This window comes from Lissotriton helveticus, chromosome 10, assembly GCF_964261635.1.
Source record: "Lissotriton helveticus chromosome 10, aLisHel1.1, whole genome shotgun sequence".
NCBI lineage: Eukaryota > Metazoa > Chordata > Amphibia > Caudata > Salamandridae > Lissotriton > Lissotriton helveticus.
The window spans coordinates 602,969,191-602,991,723 of NC_136071.1; the positions used below are offsets into that span (position 1 = coordinate 602,969,191).

The window sequence follows — 22,533 nt, forward strand, 5'->3', positions numbered from 1 at the left end:
TACTAATGAGCTCAAGGATGTATTGATGGTTGGTCCGCGCATCTTTTGATTAAAATGAATTAAAGTGTATAGCAGTCCTCCTGCCAGCGCAGCGGTGGCCGTGCTGCAGGAGGACTGCCAAACTCGTAATAAGGCCCTTAGTGTGGTTTTGTGCGAGTGGCAGTGCTGTGGAACAGGAGAGTGGGGCTGGCATTCCGCGGTTGGGAGAGAGTTACAGCGAGGTGCTGTGTCAACACTATTGCAATGGTATGGAGGTAGAGTAGTTGCATGAGGATGCAGTACAGTGATGTGTGTCGGTAGAGTAGTAGGCAAGCTTGGCAGTAGGGTGGTGTCTGGTGTTAGGACTGTTGGAGAAGACAGTGCTGGTGTCATAATACAACAGTTTGGTGGTAGATCAGTGCAGGAGGAAGACTATTAGTGTTGGGGGTTAGTATGACACAGGAGGCAGAAATACAAGTGGTAGTTGGTGGAGGCGGGAGAAAGCACAGTGGTGTGGGAGTGATAATGCAGTGGTGGAGCATGGTATGGAGGCAGTAGGAGTAGCAGTGCTGTGATGGATGTGGTAATGCTGTGCTAGGGAACAACTATGCTGGAAGTGGTAGTGCATTGCTAGACAGTGAAAGGGGGTGCAGAGATTGCAGAGGGATAAAGGTTGTAAACCAACAGGAAGAGCTTCTGACCTTGAAACCTAGACACAGGTGATAGAAGAAGAGTTGGAGAGCGATGTACCATAACTATGAAAATATGGCCTCATCAGGCAACCTAACCGTCCCCTTCTCCTCCAGTCCATCCGAAGGCATTCTCAGTTACTATTTTTTTTTGGACCTGTACATGGTCTCCAAAAATTTCCGAATTAATGCTTAACGCAATAAGCCAGAGCTATAACAGAAATACCCGTACAAGGGAACTACTATTTAAACATCTGAGAAACTATGCACTGACATCCTGAGATGAAGATTTCAATCATGAACTACAGATGTACATGTAGAATTATTAATGGTATTTTTCTTAAGTGTTACATGTATTGTCAGACTCACTGAAGAGCTATTCACAAACCTACACAAATTTATATGGCACTTACTGCCCCTGACTACTCAAATACCAGAAAATGCTATTCACAAACCTACATGTGCAGGTCTCAACTTTCCTAACTTTTATGTGCGAAGATCTGCGTTCCTACTGCAGGCAGAGATCTCTGCACACAAAGATATATACTTTTGTAGTAAATGTGGGAGGGAGTGGGGATAGAATAAAGGAAATATTCACGACTAAGTGGGAGGGTTTTAGGGAGGAGCAAGGGGTATTGAGTGGGCCAGGGAAAGGTTCAGGGAGAGACATGTACTCACACACCAAGAGTAAGCCCATTCCTATTCACAAACTTCACTTCTATAGTATGGCAGCCAAATAGAACCTGCGACTGTTGAAAATGTACTCCAGCTCAGATCAAGAGTAAGTCTAGCATGCACGGGGCAACCACTACCAATTCAACATCCTCCCATGGTAAATAAAGTAGGCACGGCCTTAAAAAAACACCGAACAGGAAATAGTGTTAAAAATATATTAATTTATTTAGACTTCTTAAGAATATACATATATAATATATATATATATATATAATATATATATATATATATATATATATATTTGTGAGTGTGTATGCATTTATTTTTAATTATAATAACATCTTTAAATTAAAAACTACGTGCAGCTTATTTTGACAAATTATTAAATCATTTAAATTAATTGCATACATAATGAATATGTTTTAATACATCATGTAAATATTTGTATTCTAGTTTTTTTTAAAACGTTAAAAAAATTTCAATTAAATGTCATTGATTGAAATTAGTTAAATATTTTATTCAAAATTAAGTTAATAGTGCTGTAGAAATGTTTCTACATTTAAATTAAATACATACAATTATTTTACATGAACATTTGTGTTAAAACTATTTTTTGAAAACTTAAATACACTTTTCAACTTTTTACTGCCCTAGTGGTGGAGATCTCTGCCAACATGTGAAAAGTTACAAGTAATAACTTTACACTTGTAACTTAGGCTCCGCCCAGAATGTCAGGGGGGAGAGACATGTAAGCCTGCACTTTGTAGTAGGTTTACACTCATAAATGGTGAATAGCCATAAGTAGTAAATTTAGTACAAAGTGTACAGGTGCAGATTTAATCATGTGTAAGTTTACCTTTGTGAATAGCTCCCAAAGTCTTTACTGATGTCTGTCCCAAATCATCCTTTCTCTTACACACATAAAAAACTGTCTAATACACAATGCTCTTCCATACATACCCACAAGAATTAAAAAGGTTTAGGTCTTGATTAAGAGTTCTCCAGGGGAGGGAGGAGCCTAGCTCGCGACCGTGATGGCCGCGCTTTAGCTCGGCTCCGTTCGCCCGCCTGTGTTTTCACATTTATCCTGTTGTTATCCTGCCCCGGGAAGCCCCTTTTGCTGTGTGCTGGTGCTACAACGCTCTGCAGGCACTTACCTCTTGCTCCGGTTGTCCTGGCTGCTGTGGTTCCGGTGCAGTGCCTCCCCGATTGTCTTGGGGAGTGGAGGGCGGACTGGCCTGGATCTTCTTCCCGGCTCCCGGGCTGGACAGAGCCTGCGGATCTCCCCTTCGGGGCGCTGTGGAGGTGGTCGGAAGGCCGTTGTTCGTGTGGGCCGGAGGTCCTTCCTGGCCGCATCCCGTTGGAGGGAGACCTATGTTGGAGGCGCTGCCTTCCGTTGTCGGAGCTCCTTGTGTGTCCGGCTTGCTCTCCCTTTGTTCTCCGGTCCGGCCATTTTGATTTTACCGCCCGGGCTCGGAGAACGGGACCGGCGGCGTTGGGCGGCCGGCGCACCCCTTTCTTCTGGTGGCCCTCCTTCCTGCCTGGGGTGCTCTGTTGCCGGTCGGCGGGACTTCACTTGCCTTGCTGCCGCCCCGGCGGAGTTTATCGACCGAGCGGCCTTGTTGGACTCTCAAAATGGCGGCCGGCCCCGGGTGTCCTGGCCGGGCCTGGGCGAGCGCATGACCCGGGTGCCGGACACTGTAAAGGTTTTTCTACACTTAATGAGATCCTGGACGCCTTGCTCTCCTGGCGACTCTGTACAACCGCGCCTGTTATGGCTTCGGAGGTGGTTCCTCACGACGGGCCTCTGGGGCCCCCACGGCTGACTGCGACTTCGCCGCCGCGGGGTGCGGCTGGAATTATCCTGGCGGGATTGGCTCCGGTCACGACCGCGTCTGCGGATGTGTGGGACTTAATGGCGCCTCCTCCTCCTGCGCTCTCTCCTTTTTCTTGGGCCCGGGAGCTGGATTTTGTTTGGCCGGACCTTCATGACTCTCCCGTTTCCTTTCGGCCGCCGCTGCCCGGCGATGTCTCCTGTTCTGGCCCAGATGGGTCGGTTTCTCTGGACATATCCTTGGACTTGTGCCTGCATCGTTTGCTCCACTTAGTGACTTTCCTGGATCTTCCGTGTCTCATTTCCCGTTCCTTTTCTGGACTGCCGTCGGATCTTCCTGCTGTCTGTCTCCTGTTCTTCGTGGCCTGGTCCTCGCTGGATCGGGAAGTTTCCACTTTGGACAAACAAGGACAGGGTTGATGTATGCTGGAGTCTGTGTGCGGTAGTCTTGCACTGATTTGGAGGGTCAACATGTCCCGGTATGGTTATGTATGACTGGCTAGTGCTCCTGGACTTTACCCGATGATTTTTGGCTTCCCGGGTACCTGGTTCTTCATTCAGGCGGGTGATGGGGTACGTTTACTTCTGTCTCCCGGCCCTCCCCCGTATATGTGTGTGTGTGTGTCTCCCATCCCCCGTTCCCTTCCCTCCCTTCCCATTTTTGTCTTTGATTCCGACTTCACTTTGCTCCGCTATATTTCGGGTTCTATTTAGGGCGACAGGCACGCTGCCGGGGGGTAGGCCGTAGCCTTCTGCAGGGGTGCAGGGTGGGCTTTCGGGGTGGGTTGGGGGGGTCTGTCTGCATTGGGGGGTCTTTTTCCTCCCTTATTTTCCCTTTTTTTGTTCTATGGCTCTTGTGTGTTTACTTTTTCGGGACTCCGTTTCCTCCTGTGTCCCCCTGGGGAGTTTCTGTGACTCTTGTAATCCGGTGGGTGTCTGATTGTGGCTCGCTGGGTTATTCGGTGTCGATTTTTGATACGTTGCTGACCGGATTCTCTTATCCTGTTTTATCTCCTGGGGGTGCATGGTTTGGTGGGAGTCCTTTCTTTTATCCCTTTTTCTCTCTCCCCTTTTTCCTCCTTTATGAGGGTCCTTTTATTTCTGTCGGGGTGCGTTTCGTATTGTTTTTACATTGCGGGCCCTTTGATCATGCCTCCTCACTTTGGGTGGGGGCGGTGATGGATGGGCGCGGTTTGATTATTGCCATTCTCGTTTCCTTATATTCCGAATTTGTTTCTATTTTGGATAGCGATGTTTGTATGGCTTCCTTTTCATTCTGTGTTCCTAAGATGGCGGCTTGCCGCGACCCCTCCTCCCTGGTTGTTTCCTACACGGCCCGTTGTTCTTCTGTACCCCGCCCGCATTAGAAAATTAACCTTTTATTATCCTGTTCTTTCTGATTGCTCGATGTCTTTTATTGTTTTACCTATGCTCCTGATATCGTATCCTGTAAAGAACTTATTTTCGGTTATTATGTTTTCTACCATGTGGTGGCCAGCCCTGGTGGGTTGTAGGCCCGTATTTGTGAGCTTCATTGTACAATAAAGGTTTAAAAAAAAAAAAAAAAAAAAAGAGTGCTCCAGGGGAAGGCAAGATATTTATTGTACTAGATAAAAGCTGACTCCATTGGGGTCCAAGTTTATCCGATGCAATAACAACACTTTTTCAGAGTTATGCTTTCCGCACCAAAATCCTCTTGTCCTGGTATTTTCTGATAATTTTTCCTCAATAGATTACAGCGCATCTGGCCTCCGAACTTTGCCAACAACTGTGTGGCCGAAATGTTTTCTGCCAAACTCCTATTTCCAATATGTACAGTAACATCAGCTACGAGACACACCAGAACTGACCATGCTACCCATAAGCGTATCCTTAGTAGAAGTGATGGAAATTATTGTATTACTGGTAAGGGTTGAGCTCGTGATAGCATCTGAGGTGGTAACGGTGGTGGTAATAATGATGATGTTAGCAGGGAGGCCCTGCATTGTCAAAACCTCAAAAGGTTTAGCATTGACACTGCTTATGCTTTTGATAAACATTAGAGTGCAGGGTGGCTACTCTGTATAACAAATAAATAGCCCAGCAAGCTCATCAGAGGGCATGTGGGGCACTTAGCACTGAAAAGAAAGGAATGCCTAAAATTCAAGGCCCAGGAGTGGGAGGGAACTCAATATTGAAAAGAAATGGGTAGCATGGAAAGCATGTCACAGGGGCTGGTAGACGGTGGCTGGGATAGCCAAGGCTGGTCGGTCCCACAGTGAAATGCACACATGAAGTGCAGGACAGAGCAGACGCCAAGGCCACCATGAGCCAGGGTAACAAGGGGCTCCTGAGTCACAGTGAAGCGGTGACTAGTAGGACTAGGCAGAGCAGAAGATGAGACCACTAGGAGCCACAATAACACAGAAGGTGCGACAGAGCAATACATGGGATCTTGCAAAATATCAGAATGGCTAACAGTCATTGTTGGAATGAGCTGTCCTGATGAATACTTTTTTTTAAAAAAACAGTGGGCATTTTATGCTCAAGCCTCCATTCATGTCCTGAGTAAAGTCCTAAAAATATGCTTAAAAGTCAACGAAAAGAATTGCTTTTGTGTATACACTGCATGACTAAAATAAAGAATTGATTGTGTGATGATGGAGTGTACATCACCATAGTGAAGAAAGGGTGTGATTGAACCCACGTTACAAAGGACAATGTGCCGGTATTAACCCATGGCAAAAACAGGTATCCAGTTGAACCTAATTAAGGAATTGTAGTATTAGAAGGAAACCCTAATGTAATATTGATCATGAAGTCTACCAAGCTGAGGGAGTTAAAGGACAAGTGGACAGACACATGGAAATACACATTCAATGTCTAAAAAGAAATTCACTGACTGACTCTGGAGCCCCCTGGAATCACTGGTTCAAGACACATCACTGTTGTCTAGGTCTGGTTGCACCCATTGTGGCACTATACCAGGGAGGGAAGAGGACTGAGGTGCACTTTGGCATCCTTGAAGGAGAAACAATTATGGCTCAGTAAAAGGAGCTCAAATGTCTTCAAATCCAACTACTGAGATGCAGGAAGATTGCAAAGCATTTCTGAGGCATTTGTCTGAGTTATTCTCATTAGCTTTCAGGTTGACCCCGTCTGCTCTCATGGAAAAAACATTGTGCACCATCAGCCCATCAATGAAATGTGTGATGTAAATGCGACTGTGGTCGTTAGAAGTGAGGGTCTTCATAAACTCAAAACGAGTCTCATCGAGTATTCTAAGCTTGTAGTATTCCACCACATCCATCAGTCACCCGGACATGCTGTAAAGACTCTTACAGGACCATATCTCGCCAAGCCTCCATGATCTCTCTATTGCTCCCTGTTTATTACTGTGAACTTCGGAAGAACATAAAGGTACAGCTTAATTTACTCTGCTATATCCATTTACCTAAAAAGTAGCAAATCTGCACTCATGTGTATTCCTTGAATGCATACAAATATACAACTTTTTTAAATTCACAAACATTGGCAGCAGTTGGCTTGGACATTGGCATTTCCAGTCATAGTATTGGCAATCAAACACCCAAAAGATGATTGGAAAAATGCTTGAAAATATTCTCACCACTGGCAATCGTTCATGGTAGCATTCCAAATCCTCGTTTTTCGACCACTGTGCAATGCTAGACAAAGAGCCTGATTTATTGTTAGGTGAATGGAGTAAAGGCAAACAGGGTGGTGGAGGACTTCACGTCAGCCCCACCCTGCCTTTCTTTACTCTAGCTGCAAAATTTGGAGATGTCCGCCGGCCTAGCGGACATCTCTAAACATTGGCTCCATCAAACATGGCAGCCGGCTATCAAAACTTTCCAAAGGGTTTTATTTTTCAAAAGCAAACTCCTAAAGCTGGAGTTTTTTGGGGAAAAATGAACAATTATGACCACCATACCATGGTGTGCTTGGGGGAGTAATTTTTATTTAAATTTTTTTAACCGTCCCTCACCTCCAGGATACACTTGTCAGTAACAGGCAGTTAAAACCACAAGCCATCCGACTGTCCACTTTACGGATGGGCAGTTTGATGGTTTACCTCCGTCGGCCCTTACTCAGACGAGCCGTGGGAGGAAGTTTTACACCAACAGAGTAAATTTTACCCGATCAGCGTAAAACTTGCTGTCCACCCGATAAACAAAATCAGACGGGCAGACCTTAATTTTGGCAGACAAGTTACTCTGTCACCGTTGCAACAGAGTAACTGTCATACTCTAAATCAGCCCAAGAGGCGCACCAAATTCAACTCAGAGCTGACCCAGCTACTCGTGGGAACAGTCCACCCCGAACCTTGGCCATTCCACCCGTTAACTTTGCTGCACGCTGCTTTCTTAGTTGGTAAATTTGAGATTCACACCCTACGAATCTCACAAAACTACGCCCCTGGTTGAGCTGTTAATGCCAGGGGTGGGAGGAATTTCAGGGTTACTTCACATAGCTTGCAGGGGGTCCATCATTCTGTGTTGGAGGAAGCACGGGGCGTGTGAAAGAAAGCGTGTGAAAGTGTAGTGTGTACACACTCACACTCTCCGCTTAACAAATTGTTTTTGGAGGAAAAAATAAAATTATTAATTCAATAGGTTTTCTTGTCCAGACACGAGTAAAGTTTAGTCCCCCCTGCCCAACCTCCCACCCCAGTTAGTTTCAAGGGTCTCGCGCTAAGCTCACCTTGTGAAAAAGAGTCTGAAGTCCTGTGTTTCAGGCACTCTTTTATCCTTTGTTTGGGACCTGGAAGCACCGCCATTGGCCAACTGCAGCCATACTGCTTTCATTAACAAAGGTACCGCTACAACTCGGGGGCCTTCACTTACTTCATTTGAATTCATGCCTTTCACGCCTGCGAATAATGCGCTGTGTGTTATTAAAGCAACTAAGTGGTTTTGATTTGAGCTAAAACTTGTAAGCTTTTTAATTGATCTAGCGTGTTCGGGTTAATCTGTCAAAGCCACTCATTTGCCTCTGGACACCGGCTAGGTCGGACTGCTCGCAATCAAGTGCTGGCAAATAAAGCCTACGCCTCTCAGCCCGCCAAGGGAAAAGATTCTGAAGGAGAAACGCATCGGGACCATTGTGCTTTCTGAGCCACATTTAGAGCAAAAGGGGGCGGGGGGGTGGAAGAAGAGAGAGAGAGAATACCGAAGGAAAAGAAAAATACAGGGACATTGAGGGATGGAAGAAAAACACAAAAAACGAAGAAAAAAAACAGACAGGATAAAAGATTCAAGGAAGCTGGGGGGGGGGGTTTAGATGGAAGAAAAAGAGGACCGAGAGAGAGAGAACATGGGGACGGAAGTTCAAAGAAGAGACAAATAGACAACACAGCAGGGAGCCAGGGAAAGAGATGTAGAAAGTAAATCAAATGATAGACGAAATGCGAGAGTGGGATACAGAGATAGATAGAGAGGGAGAGAATGTAAGTAGGCAGAGAGAGAGAGAGAGAGAGAGAGAGAGAGGAAGCAAAAAAAGAGGCTCACAGGCAGAGAAGAGGAAATAAAACTGGTAAAGGCAGTGCAGAAGGGGAAATACAGAAACAATTCAGGGAGAGAAAGATAGTCTAATGGCAGATACACCTCAGTCAGTGGCATTACAAAAACAAATTGGACTTGCATACTACAGAGAGCTGGGGCAAGAAACTTCAGCGACTCCGCTGCACAGCCAGAAATCAATAATAAATGCAGAGGGAGAGACAGACCGCAGCCAAGTGGAAGATAAGAAAGAGGGAGTGATGGGTCTCAAGCAGACCCTGTAGAGACAGAATTCAAGAAGAAATACTTAGGAGAGACATCTGACATCATACCTAATGATGTCTTGCAGCATTTGTTTAGTGCTTAGTACCTCATATACTTATTATACCTAACAAACACAATCTAACCTCACCAAACCCTCTGATCAATCCCCTAATCCTCCATATAATTCCCACACCTCTAACACTGCTCTCTAAACCACTTTTCATTTTACTTCATCAAACCTACAATCACTCTTTCTAAGTCCATCCAAGAATTTTAATCAGCACATCTTAACTATCCCTATCTCGACTCTTAGCTATCTGATATTCCCATGTATAACTCCTCGAATACGCTGAAATCACCAATAAGCATGCTTTATTCTGACCTTAAGTTTTAGATAAAGATAAGTAACTCCTTCTCCCCATAACACCCTGAAATCTGCCATGCCCACTCCTCTGCCCTCAAAATTCCCTTACTTTCTCTCCTGCAACCTCTTGAATGCTTCATCATAGACTAGAACTCTTTTAAACATTCATGGTCTTACATATTATTTGGAACTGAAATAGGACTTAGCAATGATGCAACCTATTGTGTGTGAAACCACCCCTACTGGATGCAAGTTACTGAACCATGTAGCCAAAAGGATTGGAGGCCAACTTGTCATTCTCCACAAAGAAGCCCTTCAGATCCCATGAATACGGGACATTCAATTCCCTCATATTGAATCACTATTTGTCCAATGCTGTCCACTACAAACTTTCATGTGTGCTTTCCTCCTTATCGACAGCCCTTCACCCACAATCCCACATTTCTGAACCCTTCTTGAACCTTATTGCTGAGATGATCTAAATTAAAAGTTTTTTCAACTATTCGAAGGACCAGAACATAATGCAAATCTCATATTCTATTCAGTATTTGCCTTTCACAACACGATCGCTGTAGCTGAATTCCATACAGTCATCTGGACTGATCATTATGTGAGTTATTTTAACCCCTCAACTCCCTCAATACTGAAAATCGCTCAGTCCTCAAAAGAAGATGGAACTGATAGATCACAGGAGAAACTGGACATCTCATCTTTTAGCTCTGCTCTACCTACCTCTTTTACCTCAACACACCAATAACAATTCTACAATGATCAGAGAACCGTGCTTGAAACTCATACCTTCCAAATATCAACAAGCAAACCCTCCAGGAGGTCTAGCTGGTTGGTACCAGAATTAAACCCAAGCAGAAGAAACCTCATAACACTTTGTAGAGCAGTCACAGCAAAGGGAAAGTCGCACTCCACCACCAACTAGGACTGTAGAAGGCCAACATGAAGAAAGCAAAATAAAACCCTACTTCCACCAAATTTTACCATTATGTGCAACACAGGAACTACATAAAATCACTAATGAGGTCTAGAACCGTAAATGCGTTGACCTGAATATCTCATTGTCCCAGGAACTAGGTAACTCTCTACACAAACGTAATCAAAAAAAATCAAAAGATCTCAAACTCTACCCTCCCTTATATGTGGTCCAAACTATCTCCAATCCAAATCAAGGAGTGAAAATACTTTACTTTAACCCTCTTACAGCAGCACACGGCCCATATGGATCCCAGTGTATTAATGCAGAGTCCATATATTCAAGGACATTCCGCTCCAAAGATCTGGAGCCTCCTGTCCATGATCATTATCAATCATACTTTAGCACCAAGAACGTCATCTGACTGAACTCAAAATGACACACATCAAACCTACAGTAAAGAACTACATATTGGATCTCTCTAATCCAACCAACTACAGACCATTAATAAGTATTTCTCTGTGTACATTTGTTATGAAAACTGATTGAAAGATCTACATTCATATAAATATCACCAATTACAACCTGCTTTCAGGCTACAAAAATGGATTCGGTCTTGTGTGACACTGAAGTATGACTGTGTGATGGCATCACAACAACTGTAGACTATGATGGAGTTGCAGCCCTCATTGCACTTGGTCTGTCTTCTGCTTTCTACATGGTCCACCACCACACGCTACTACCGAGACGTCACAGCCTTGGAATTCAAGGAAGCACCCTAAGATGGATTACTTCAAACATTGTGAATAGCAGGCTCACCATATCACTAGCCCCCTTATTCTCACAACCATTCCAACCCAGAGCTAGTGTACTCCAGGACTCCAGCATCAGGCCCCTCTTGTTCAACCTCTACCTCAGTCCACTACCATACATAATTTCAACCTATATTCTCAGCTGGTAGAATTAAGCTAATGACAAAATATTGTAAAGCTTGACAGCACATCTGATCTTGATATCCACAACATAGGGAATTGCCTACAAGCAGGTGATTTCTGGATGTCTGTCTACCACCTGAAGTACAACACTTCAAAAATGGAGAGTTTTACATGTGGCAATGGGAAGTATCATTAACTGATTACAATCTATCCTCAGGAACTAGGACCTCCAGAACCATACTCAGACCAAGACAGGAATCTAGGATGATCATGGACTCTAATTTGTCTTTTATACCACAAATATATCAAGCCTCCTAATTATGCTTCCAGATAATGAGATTCCTTTGTCAATTATCCCATTCCTTAGGTTTTCACCAGAGGTCCAAGCCACCTCGCCCTAGTGCTCTCCCACCTTGATCATTCCAATAGAACATATCTTGATGCAACCTTACAAGTACTTTAGAAACTACAGTGACCCCAAAATGCAAATGTCAGGCAGGTACATACATGCCAACCCTCCTGATTCAAGTAGAAGACTACCGATTTCAAGGCTAGTCTCCAACCTCCCGATTTCTGTAAGCAAAAACTAAATTCCTAGGCGGGCTTCAGATGGAAAGGGATTGGTCTTGTGTGACTCAGATTATGCACTGCCAGTAGTAACCTGCTCCTGCAAGCAAGTGCACAATATTTTTGTCGAGCTTTCTACGCTTGCCATTGCAATTTTTCTGTGCTCCTGACAGGTATGGAAAAAACATATATTAGAATTTCTGATATCCAATCCTGCAGCCGCACACTTGCAAGTCCCATACAGGCTAAAATCCTGATGCAGGCCACAATAGAAACCAATTTAATCTCCCACTTTCTTCTTCCAAAAAAACCTAGTTCACGCCTGTTCTCATTTCCTTGAACTGGCCCCCTGTTACAAGATAAATCGAATTTATAGCAATGTGCACACATCACCTAGCAATACGTGGAACTGTACTACTCTTCCGTCAACGAAACTTGTATGTGCACTCCATTGCTGACTGTGCCTCTATTCAAAAAGGCACAAATAGGTGGAACCTCCTTGTCTCTACAGTCTGCCAAACTTGGGAACTTAATACCTGTTCACATAAGAACTCCAGTTCCAGAAAGCATTAAAATATTTCTCTTTTCAATACTAAATCAAAATTCTAAGAGCAAGATCTTCAAAAATAGAAAACTAAGAAGGTTTAAGAGCTGTGTCCATACTCAAATGATTCACAATACTGCATGCCCAAGTCCTGCAACACTCACTGTACCATGTTTGGAGCATGCCAGAACCTCGTATACCGGAAACATCTACCACAAAGATCATTCTACACCCAACAACCTTCTAACCATACACTTCTAAAGAGCACCTGGGTACTGATGCAAATAGGAGTGCGTTGTGGACTTATGGGTTAAGAGGAACTATACAAATGTCATAATGCAATATAATACTAACAGCTCCTGGACATTTAACAATTCAGTACCTACAAAGAACATATTCAGCAAATTTGATGGTACTTTTGTAAGACTCCAATAACATCACTGGCATGAAATATCCCTCCTCCTTGATTATGTGTATGGACAGATTCAGCACATATAAGACACGATTCCACACATGTAACTCATATATATATATATATATATATATATATATATATATATATATATATATATATATATATATATATATATATATATATATATATATATATATATATGTATATATATATATGTATATATATATATATATATATATATATATATATATATATATATATATATATTACAGCTCCCCTGACACAAAGCCAGAAAACCAGCACTCTCAGTAATTTAAACCAAGTAGGTTTATTGCACACACACAGAAAAACGCGTTTCGGCTCTTGCCTTAGTCAGTTTCACGCTGGCGGTGGCGAGGTGGATGTAAATAATGGCAAATAAACAACATAGAAATGGGACCAAGGTCCAAAATCGTGGGTGCCATCTTGAAACAGTATATTGAATTCAAATCATAATATAGAAACAATAAAATAACGAGGTATATCTTTGTCTTGATATCGTAAATCACATTAGATTAGATAATGCAGCCCTGAATGGGCATTAATAACATTTCAAATAAAGATAATTAATTGATTCAACTCTAAATCGTGACAGTTATATACAATTCTCGTTGGTATCCTAAATGTTGGAAGTGTCTATACTACTTCTTATTTACAAGTTCATAAAGCCTGGGATAGGCAGTTAATCCTATATTAGGGTATTTACAAGTAGTGGTCTTCCAGCATACTACAGTACTGATACATTAGGGGGTGTCCCTAGCAGGTTCAGGTTTCTCTACAGCTAAGCTTGATCGGTGATGTCAAAACTGTTACAGGTGGGACAGCAGTTCTTCTCCCATGTTCATGCCTCCCGGGAATTTTGTCTGGAGCTCGATAATATACCTAGACTCCAATCGTCTCAATTGACATTTGTAATCACCTCCTCTCAAGTCCTGTGTGACACAGTCTAAACTGAAAAAACTAAGGAGATTTCTATCACTCTTATGGTGAATCGCGAAATGACGTGCAGTGGATCACTTGCAGTCGGCGGAGCACGCCGAACATAGTATTACTAAGAAACGTTAATAAAGCGATCACTCCGAGTTTTGGCAATTTACCAGAAGTTGATTTTAATCCAGGTAAGGCGCTTCGCTTGTGACCAAACGCGTTACCTGGATTAAAATCAACTTCTGGTAAACTGCCAAAACTCTGAGTGATCGCTGTATTAACGTTTCTCAGTAAAATATATATAGCAAAAGGGTAAAATATGAATGATCATAGGTAAGAAATAGGCAGCTGGAGATATTAAGGGACCACAAACTCTTGTTTTGAGCATCATCTTTTCTGGGGGTGGGATGTCAACTTCTGGTAAACTGCCAAAACTCTGAGTGATCGCTGTATTAACGTTTCTCAGTAAAATATATATAGCAAAAGGGTAAAATATGAATGATCATAGGTAAGAAATAGGCAGCTGGAGATATTAAGGGACCACAAACTCTTGTTTTGAGCATCATCTTTTCTGGGGGTGGGATGATAGTGTGTTGCATCAAATTGTCTGACAGGAATGTTTTGAAAAGCTACGTTTCCAGTGCTTTTTCAATGATGTAGGAAAATCCAAATTTTCTGAGGCCACCCATACCCAGATGTTAGATCATGGACATTAGATCAAGGATATGCAATGTTTTAGGCACCTTGCCAAAAACAACATTTGCACTTTTACTCGCTGCACCATTGATGCTTATGTCCTGCACTGATTCTAGCCTGTGTGTAAACCACATGCATAGCATCCAACTTTTCCCACATATGCCAACTTCCCCAGCACCTTTTCAAACAAAACCCAAAGGGTGCTCCGTAACCGGATGAAAATTGGAGCACCCAATGACCTTGTCTTGTAGCAAAGATCTAAATCAACTATACGTATGGAGTAGCGACCCACTCAACAAACAAAAGTGACTTAAGTTTCACAAGAGGTAAAGAAAGCGCTATAGAAATCCCAATAAAAGTTTACGATACTGCTCCGCCTCCTGCTGTTTTCTGATCTCAGAACGGGTATGATGGCAAATTTTAGAAATAGGACAGTTTGAAAAGTATGTTAGTGACCATGAAAAAACTTTGATGTTCCACACAAGAGCAAACAAAGGAGCATTTTATGAAAATCAGAGTTCCTACCCAGGAGAAGTGTCAAGAGAGAAGGATGCAACCGAACTGTTGAACTTCCGTGTGTCCCAGAGCTTCGCCTCACGGTCTCTCATCTGCAGAAAGTGACATCAGAAATGTCAAACTTTTAGCCGCCTTCTGGTCCGTTTCCCTCTCTTCACCCATCAAACTAACATAAACCCCATGAAACAGATAACAATTCTAACTCAGGTGTGCAATTAGATGCATTTACAAGTGTATTCCCAAAAAGTATATTGAAATTCACAATATAATTTACCGTCATGTTATATTAGACAATTATAGTATTATATCGCATTGATATAAATCTCCTCGTAGGGCAGGGAGTGGTATTTTGTAGGTGGGACCACTTCCACGCGTAGACGAACGCCACCAAACTTAAGTACAGGTATTTATAAACTGCAGGTTCCCACCCAAAAATAAGCTTAAATTTACTTCCATCAAAGGCAGGAGTAAAAGTGTAATCAGGGGAGGTAAGTGGGGGGAATGCCCTTACAATTGCTAGTATATTTACAGACAGTGAAACTATTTTCCCAGATGAGAAAAAAAGTTTTGTTTGAGAGCACTATGAACACTTGTAAATGGTAAGGCATGTGAATAATATGATAGTCATAAAATAATGATTTTGTGAATCCCAGATTGTCACAGATCACTAGGAGGAGATGTGGAATCCTTGCTCATTCCATGGTCGTTGGTAATGTACTTCAAATTTAGAAAGAAGCCTAGGTAAGCAAATTTCCGACCACTTTATACGACTCAGTTAATAGTGTTGTTCCGGACCAAGCCCAGCCGAGGAGCATAGTTCACAAGTGTTTCAGGAGAAACAGTATGCCTATGTGGCACAATCTCTACTCACAGAAACAAACAGAGGTATAAATCAAAGACCTACTTTATAGATTGAACAATTTCACAGAATATTTCAAATAGAGAAAACGCACAGCATTTAGCGTTGTAAGGAATGACAATACCAATATACTGATTCAGATCACTTACAATTGACTGAACCAAGCTGATGGAACAATTTCAAAGCAAGAATTTTGCATTTTAGAGAGGTCTAAGAGTAATGGTAATCTGCAGCATTCTTGGTTAACTATCTTCACACACACCTTTGATAAGTGTTTTATTTTTTTTATTTCAGATTTATTTATTGAGAAGAAGTTAACAATATATAGGAACAATAATATGTATTTAATATGATAAAATAACGTATGATTATACAGAGTAACAAGAATTCATATGCAATAACAAACAATAAGAAATAGATAAGTTAAGCAGAATTATAACGCGATTAAGGGAAAAACGGTTAATCAATATTTTTAACAATAAAAGAGAAAAAGCTTATAGAGAAAAAGTGAAAGGTAGTAGAGAGAACCTAAATGAATACATAGGAATTAAATAAATAATAAGGTATAAATATATGTAGGTAAATATACACAATTGATAAGTTTTTTAAATGCAATGAGTTACTTATACTATTTAAGACTGACTTACACAACTCACTACTCATTTCAGTGCATTAATTTTACCTGGCGGAATCCCACAGACAAAACATAATCACTGGTGCTGACCCACAGCAGCCTGGAGTCTTTGTTATTCTCATGGCCCAAAGTGCTCTGAAAGTGAAGCAAAGATAAGGAGTTAGAAGACTATTGTAATAGCCTGGTGACCTTAACATGTAAATCAGCCCCCAAATCATTCCCCATTACCAAGAACAGACAACTTCATCATCTTAAGAATCCCACAATCTTAAAAACGCAGTCAGAGCAGATAACAATTCTCTGTTGTCCTGAGAGAGCACAATAGATCATCTAGCAATGTTTACCTGTCCTGGTAAAAAAGGTACACCCGGTCACAAGCCTCAAGGTCTAAGTCTAGAAAACCCTAACTAAAGTGAGCAGCATCTCATGAAACTTCACAACATTCTGCCCATCTCAAATGGCTCTAGGAAATGAAGTACCTACCTTGTGACAACAATGTTTGTAATACTCTACTATTTCTGAAAATCCTTAGTCTCCTCAAATGGTGGAAGAAGTCAGACTAAACCTGGAAACTATTTTCATCCACAAAGATCCCAAGTGGCACCACAGACACCTAGATGTCCCTCGTGTAGAAGACATCAGTGGACAGAACATCCTACTGGGAATGAATTGCACCACTGACTTCAGTTATAACGGATGTATGACATTACAACGCATGCTTTTACATCGCATGCTTTTACAACGCGAGTTTTACAACGCATACCATTACAACGCATAGTGCTTTGGGGCGCTGGATAGTGAATAGTTTAATTTACTATTCCAACTCCAGTCCCCGTGGATAGTAGGGAAGGTGTTGGACAGTAAATTAAACCTATTCCCTATCCTAGAGCGCCCCCCAGCGCAATGCGTTGTAATGGTTTGCGTTGTAAAAGTTGCGTCGTAAAGGCACTGCGTGGTAAAAGTTGCGTTGTAAAGGTTGTATACCGTTATAACTTTTCACTGTTACATAAAGTTCAACGAGCTCAGTTCTCGGGGGATTTCAGATGGTGAGGAAAGTGCATTGAAAAATATTCAAGAAGGACGGCATTTCAATCTGAAACATCAAAGGAGTAATTTGTTTTCTTTTGATAGATACTTCCCTACTGGCCAATTGTTCATCTTTTGAAAGACTCATCCCTTCAATGGCAAATGCCATAGGGGCCACCCAAGGTAATGTAAAATATTGCTTTTAACATGTTGTAGAGCACAGTGGCTAAACGTGGTGTCCTACCTAGTATTAGAGCCCAAGCTGTAAAAGTTAACCACATTATGTAAAGAAATCTACACTGTGCTGCTAGAATTTCCTGGTGTGAGAAACAAATTAAGATAGCACATTATTAACAGCTCTGTTCCTGGTACAGTAGTAGTGATTTACCAGCCAGATGTCATCCACTGAGCAGGCTAAAGTACTGATGGCCTTAGGAAGAGCAGAGTGACATTATCTCAACTATTTGCTCCAACACTGCGAAGTGGTGGTGAATCACCTGGCAGGTGCTAAGGCATCAAGTTATCAGAGAGGTCATGTTTGGTGAAAAGTAGCTCCTCAGGTACTAGGGGTTCAAGCTGAGCGACTGTAGGGAGAGAGAATTCTCACCTGTTCATGGACAGAAGGTGTTGTCTGTGAAAAAGGAAGCAGAAAGTGCAGATGTCTAATAACCATGAGTGGCAGGAGCCGTCTAGGACCACTAGGTTCCCTTTGATCTGTCTGTCATGGGCAAAACCTGCAAACACCTTATCAGACAGGACCCACGCCACCAAAAGGTTTGGTGGAGGGGCTACCCACTTCAGAGATGGCATCATTCTTGCACTGTCAGTCAAACAAATAATCCCTGGGCTTGACTAGGTGTAGTTTCCTGGGGACACTACTTAAGCTTGGCATAGGAGACTACATTCTGATAGGAGATCTGCAGGCAAAAAAAGAGTTTGGAACAACTAGTCAGCCGTGGAGCTGCATTCACGGAAGAAATCTGTGCTCTCCATGATGCATGCCACTCCTTCTGGGGGAGGGAAGATCTTGCCATTGCATTGCAGCGCTGTGATTGGCTTAGGACAGCCTGGGTGTTTTCTGGTTGAGGAGCGGAGGAGAGATGACGTGGGAGAGACAGCTGCTCAGGTACCTTACTTAAAAATTTTCTTTTGTCTTTTTTCCCCTCCTCCTGCTCCCATTTTCCTCTGCCCACAACCTGCTTAATGTACCAGCCGCCTCTGCATGTAAGTCATTAGTGGAAGCTTGCATCACACACACAGTATAAGATAGGCTGCCTCTTATACCTGACATCTTTGTTATGGATTCCCCCCAACATTTTGCCTTCCATCCTCCTGTTTTTGCTAACTTCATTTTGCTGGCTTTAGGACTCTGCAAACTTTACCATCGCTAACTAGTACTAAAGTGCTTGTGCTCTCTCCTTTAAACATAGAGAAATTGATTTACACTAAATTGGCACAGTTAATTTACTTGTAAGTCACTAGCAAAGTGGTACTACATGTACTCGGGGCCTGCAGCAGTAAATGTGCCACCCACCTAAGTAGCCATTTAAACATGTCTGCCATTGCAGCCTGTGTAGAGTAGACCCCAAATAGCCCATAGGGCAGGGTGTAGTGTATTAAAAAAAGTTAGGGATGAACTTTTAACTTTCACATGTCCTGATAGTGAAAAGGTCTTACATTTGTTTTTCACTACTGCAAGACCTACCTCTCCCATAGGATAACATGGGGTTAACTTATTAAATTTAATAAAGCAATAACTTTCAATTGAGAACAGACAGGAATATTGAGTTTGGTGTCTAAAGTTCCTAGTTCTAGGACACCCCCGCGCCGCACGGCCACCAGCTGCTGTGTGTGCCCCCCGCCTGTACTGCCTCGCTACCCGGCTGCCGCATCGTGACCACGCCCCCTTCATCTCGCAGCGTGGTCCGCGCTCGCCGCCTCTCTCCCTGTGCCCCTGGTGTATATTTTGTTTAAATTTCGTTCTAAAAATGCTGTATCTGTCCTTGTTGATTGCCCGTTTACTGTCTGTATTTGGTATTGTATTTTGTCCATTGCTGTCTCCTTCCCGCTGTTTCGCCCGTTTTGCCGCCTGTAGCCGCCCTCTGTCTTCCCTCCCCGCTTCCCGCCACCACCGCTGACCCCGCCCCTTTTTTCTTTCTGTTCCCTCCCCGCTCCCGCCTCCCAGCTGCTCCGCCCACCCGCGCACTTGGCCTTATATGGCGACCGTGCGACGCAGGTGAGTGTGACCTAGTTCTAGGACACCCCCGCGCCGCACGGCCACCAGCTGCTGCGTGTGCCCCCAGCCTGTACTGCCTCGCTACCCGGCTGCCGCATCATGACCACGCCCCCTTCATCTCGCAGCGTGGTCCGCGCTCGCCGCCTCTCTCCCTGTGCCCCTGGTGTATATTTTGTTTAAATTTCGTTCTAAAAGTGCTGTATCTGTCCTTGTTGATTGCCCGTTTACTGTCTGTATTTGGTATTGTATTTTGTCCATTGCTGTCTCCTTCCCGCTGTTTCGCCCGTTTTGCCGCCTGTAGCCGCCCTCTGTCTTCCCTCCCCGCTTCCCGCCACCACCGCTGACCCCGCCCCTTTTTTCTTTCTGTTCCCTCCCCGCTCCCGCCTCTTAGCTGCTCCGCCCACCGGCGCACTTGGCCTTATATGGCGACCGTGCGACGCAGGTGAGTGTGACCTAGTTCTAGGACACCCCCGCGCCGCACGGCCACCAGCTGCTGCGTGTGCCCCCCGCCTGTACTGCCTCGCTACCCGGCTGCCGCATCGTGACCACGCCCCCTTCATCTCGCAGCGTGGTCCGCGCTCGCCGCCTCTCTCTCTGTGCCCCTGGTGTATATTTTGTTTAAATTTCGTTCTAAAAGGACTGTATCTGTCCTTGTTGATTGCCCGTTTACTGTCTGTATTTGGTATTGTATTTTGTCCATTGCTGTCTCCTTCCCGCTGTTTTGCCCGTTTTGCCGCCTGTAGCCGCCCTCTGTCTTCCCTCCCCGCTTCCCGCCACCACCGCTGACCCCGCCCCTTTTTTTACGCGCAGCGGGCGCGCCGATTGTGCGCCGAAGGCGCGCCAAAGGTAAGCCCGTCTGCGCCCGTCCGCGCCTGGACCGCGCCCAGGGCCAGGACCCCTGGCCCCCACCGACGGAAGCCGACCCGACGAACCTACAACGCCACCGATCTCATCGCACTCAACACCGTCCGCATCCCAGGATGTCACCAAGCCGCCCCGAAGCACACCCACGGACCCTTCAGCTGCCACGCCTGCAAGTTCACCTGCATCCGGACCCACCCTGCACCAGCACCCGCCAAGCCGAACACCAGCAGCAACCACCTCAAGTGCATCCTGCTCAACACCCGCTCCGTCCACAGACACGCCGTCGAACTCTGGAACCTCCTCGACACCACAGCCCCTGACGTCGCCTTCCTCACAGAGACCTGGATGAACACCTCCTCTGCGCCCGACATCGCCATCGCCATCCCAGAGGGCTACAAGATCACACGGAGGGACCGCACCGCCAACCAGACGGGAGGAGGCATCGCCATCATCCACAGAGACACCATCCGCATCTCGACCATCACCGACGACACCCTAACCACCGCCGAACACCTGCACTTCCAGATCCACACGGACCCCAGAACCACCCTCAGAGGCACCCTGATCTACCGACCCCCGGGACCACGCACACGATTCAGCGAGGACATCGCCGACTTCATCAGCCCGCATACCCTCCCCTCCGCCGACTACATCCTCCTGGGGGACCTTAACTTCCACCTGGAGAACAACAGCGACCGCAACACCATCACCCTGCTCGACAACCTCGCTAACCTCGGACTCAAGCAGCTGGTGACCACCCCCACCCACCTCGCCGGACACACACTCGACGCCGTCTTCTCATCCAGCAAAGACATCGCCTTCAGCCACGCAACAGGACTCCACTGGACAGACCACAGCTGCGTCCACTTCACCTTCAAAAGAACGACGATCCACCACCACCAGCAACAGGTTGCCCGAAGAAGCTGGAACAAGATCACAGCCGACCAGCTCACCGCCTCCCTGAGCCAGCACCCTCCCGCCGGCTCAACGAACCCCAGCCAGGCCGCCGACAACCTCACTAAGTGGATCAGCAACTGCGCGGACGAACTCGCCCCTCTGAGGACCCCGCCCAGCAGACCCTGCAGCAGAAAAACCCCATGGTTCACCGACGAACTCAAGAGCTCCAAGAAGAACTGCCGAGCCCTCGAGAAAGTGTGGAGAAGGGAACCAACAACGGACAACATGGCTACCCTCAAGCTCGCCACCCGGAAACACCACCAACTGATCCGCACCACCAAGAAAAATACATACAAGGACCGGCTCGACAACAACGCACACAACTGCAAGGAACTCTTCAGCATCGTAAAAGAGCTCTCCAACCCCAACGCCGGAAACAACGACATCACCCCGTCGCAAGACCTCTGCAACTCCCTCGCCTCCTTCTTCCACAACAAGATCGCGGACATACACAACAGCTTCAGCATCCAACCGACGCACGCCACGACCACAGCAACGCCGCCCACCACCACTCTCCGCACCTGGACTACGATCAGCACCGAAGACACCATCCGCACAATGAACTCCATCCACTCCGGATCCCCAACCGACCCCTGCCCTCACCACGTCTTCAACAAGGCCGACGTGGTCATCGCACCCCACCTGCGGGACATTATCAACACCTCCTTCGACACCGCCACCTTCCCGGAGAGCTGGAAGCACGCAGAACTCAGCGCTCTACTCAAGAAACCTACATCGGACCCCACCGAACTCAAGAATTACCGTCCCATCTCGCTCCTCCCGTTCCCGGCCAAAGTCATCGAAAAGACCGCCAACAAACAGCTGGCCGCCTTCCTCGAGACGAATGGATCCCTCGACCCCTCACAGTCTGGCTTCCGAGCCAACCACAGCACCGAGACCGCCCTCATCGCTGCCACCGATGACATCCGAACCCTGATGGACAACGGAGAAACAGCGGCCCTCATCCTCCTAGACCTCTCCGCGGCATTCGACACGGTCTGCCACCGCACCCTAGTGCAGCGCCTCGGCAACATCGGAATCCAGGAGAAGGCACTGGAATGGATCACCTCCTTCCTCGACGGAAGAACAC

At 45.1% G+C, this 22,533-nt stretch overlaps 1 protein-coding gene across 2 annotated transcripts in view; it reads right to left on the reverse strand.

The window, feature by feature from the left end:
- CORO7 (coronin 7) overlaps nt 1–22,533 on the reverse strand; it is a 996,081-nt gene that overhangs the window by 500,805 nt on the left and 472,743 nt on the right. For both annotated transcript variants that reach the window (XM_078663134.1, XM_078663135.1), the window contains 2 exons: nt 16,409–16,495; nt 14,877–14,959 (listed from right to left, as the gene is read on the reverse strand). In XM_078663134.1, the coding sequence (XP_078519260.1) occupies nt 14,877–14,959; nt 16,409–16,495 (170 nt within the window). The remainder of the gene's footprint in view (nt 1–14,876; nt 14,960–16,408; nt 16,496–22,533) is intronic.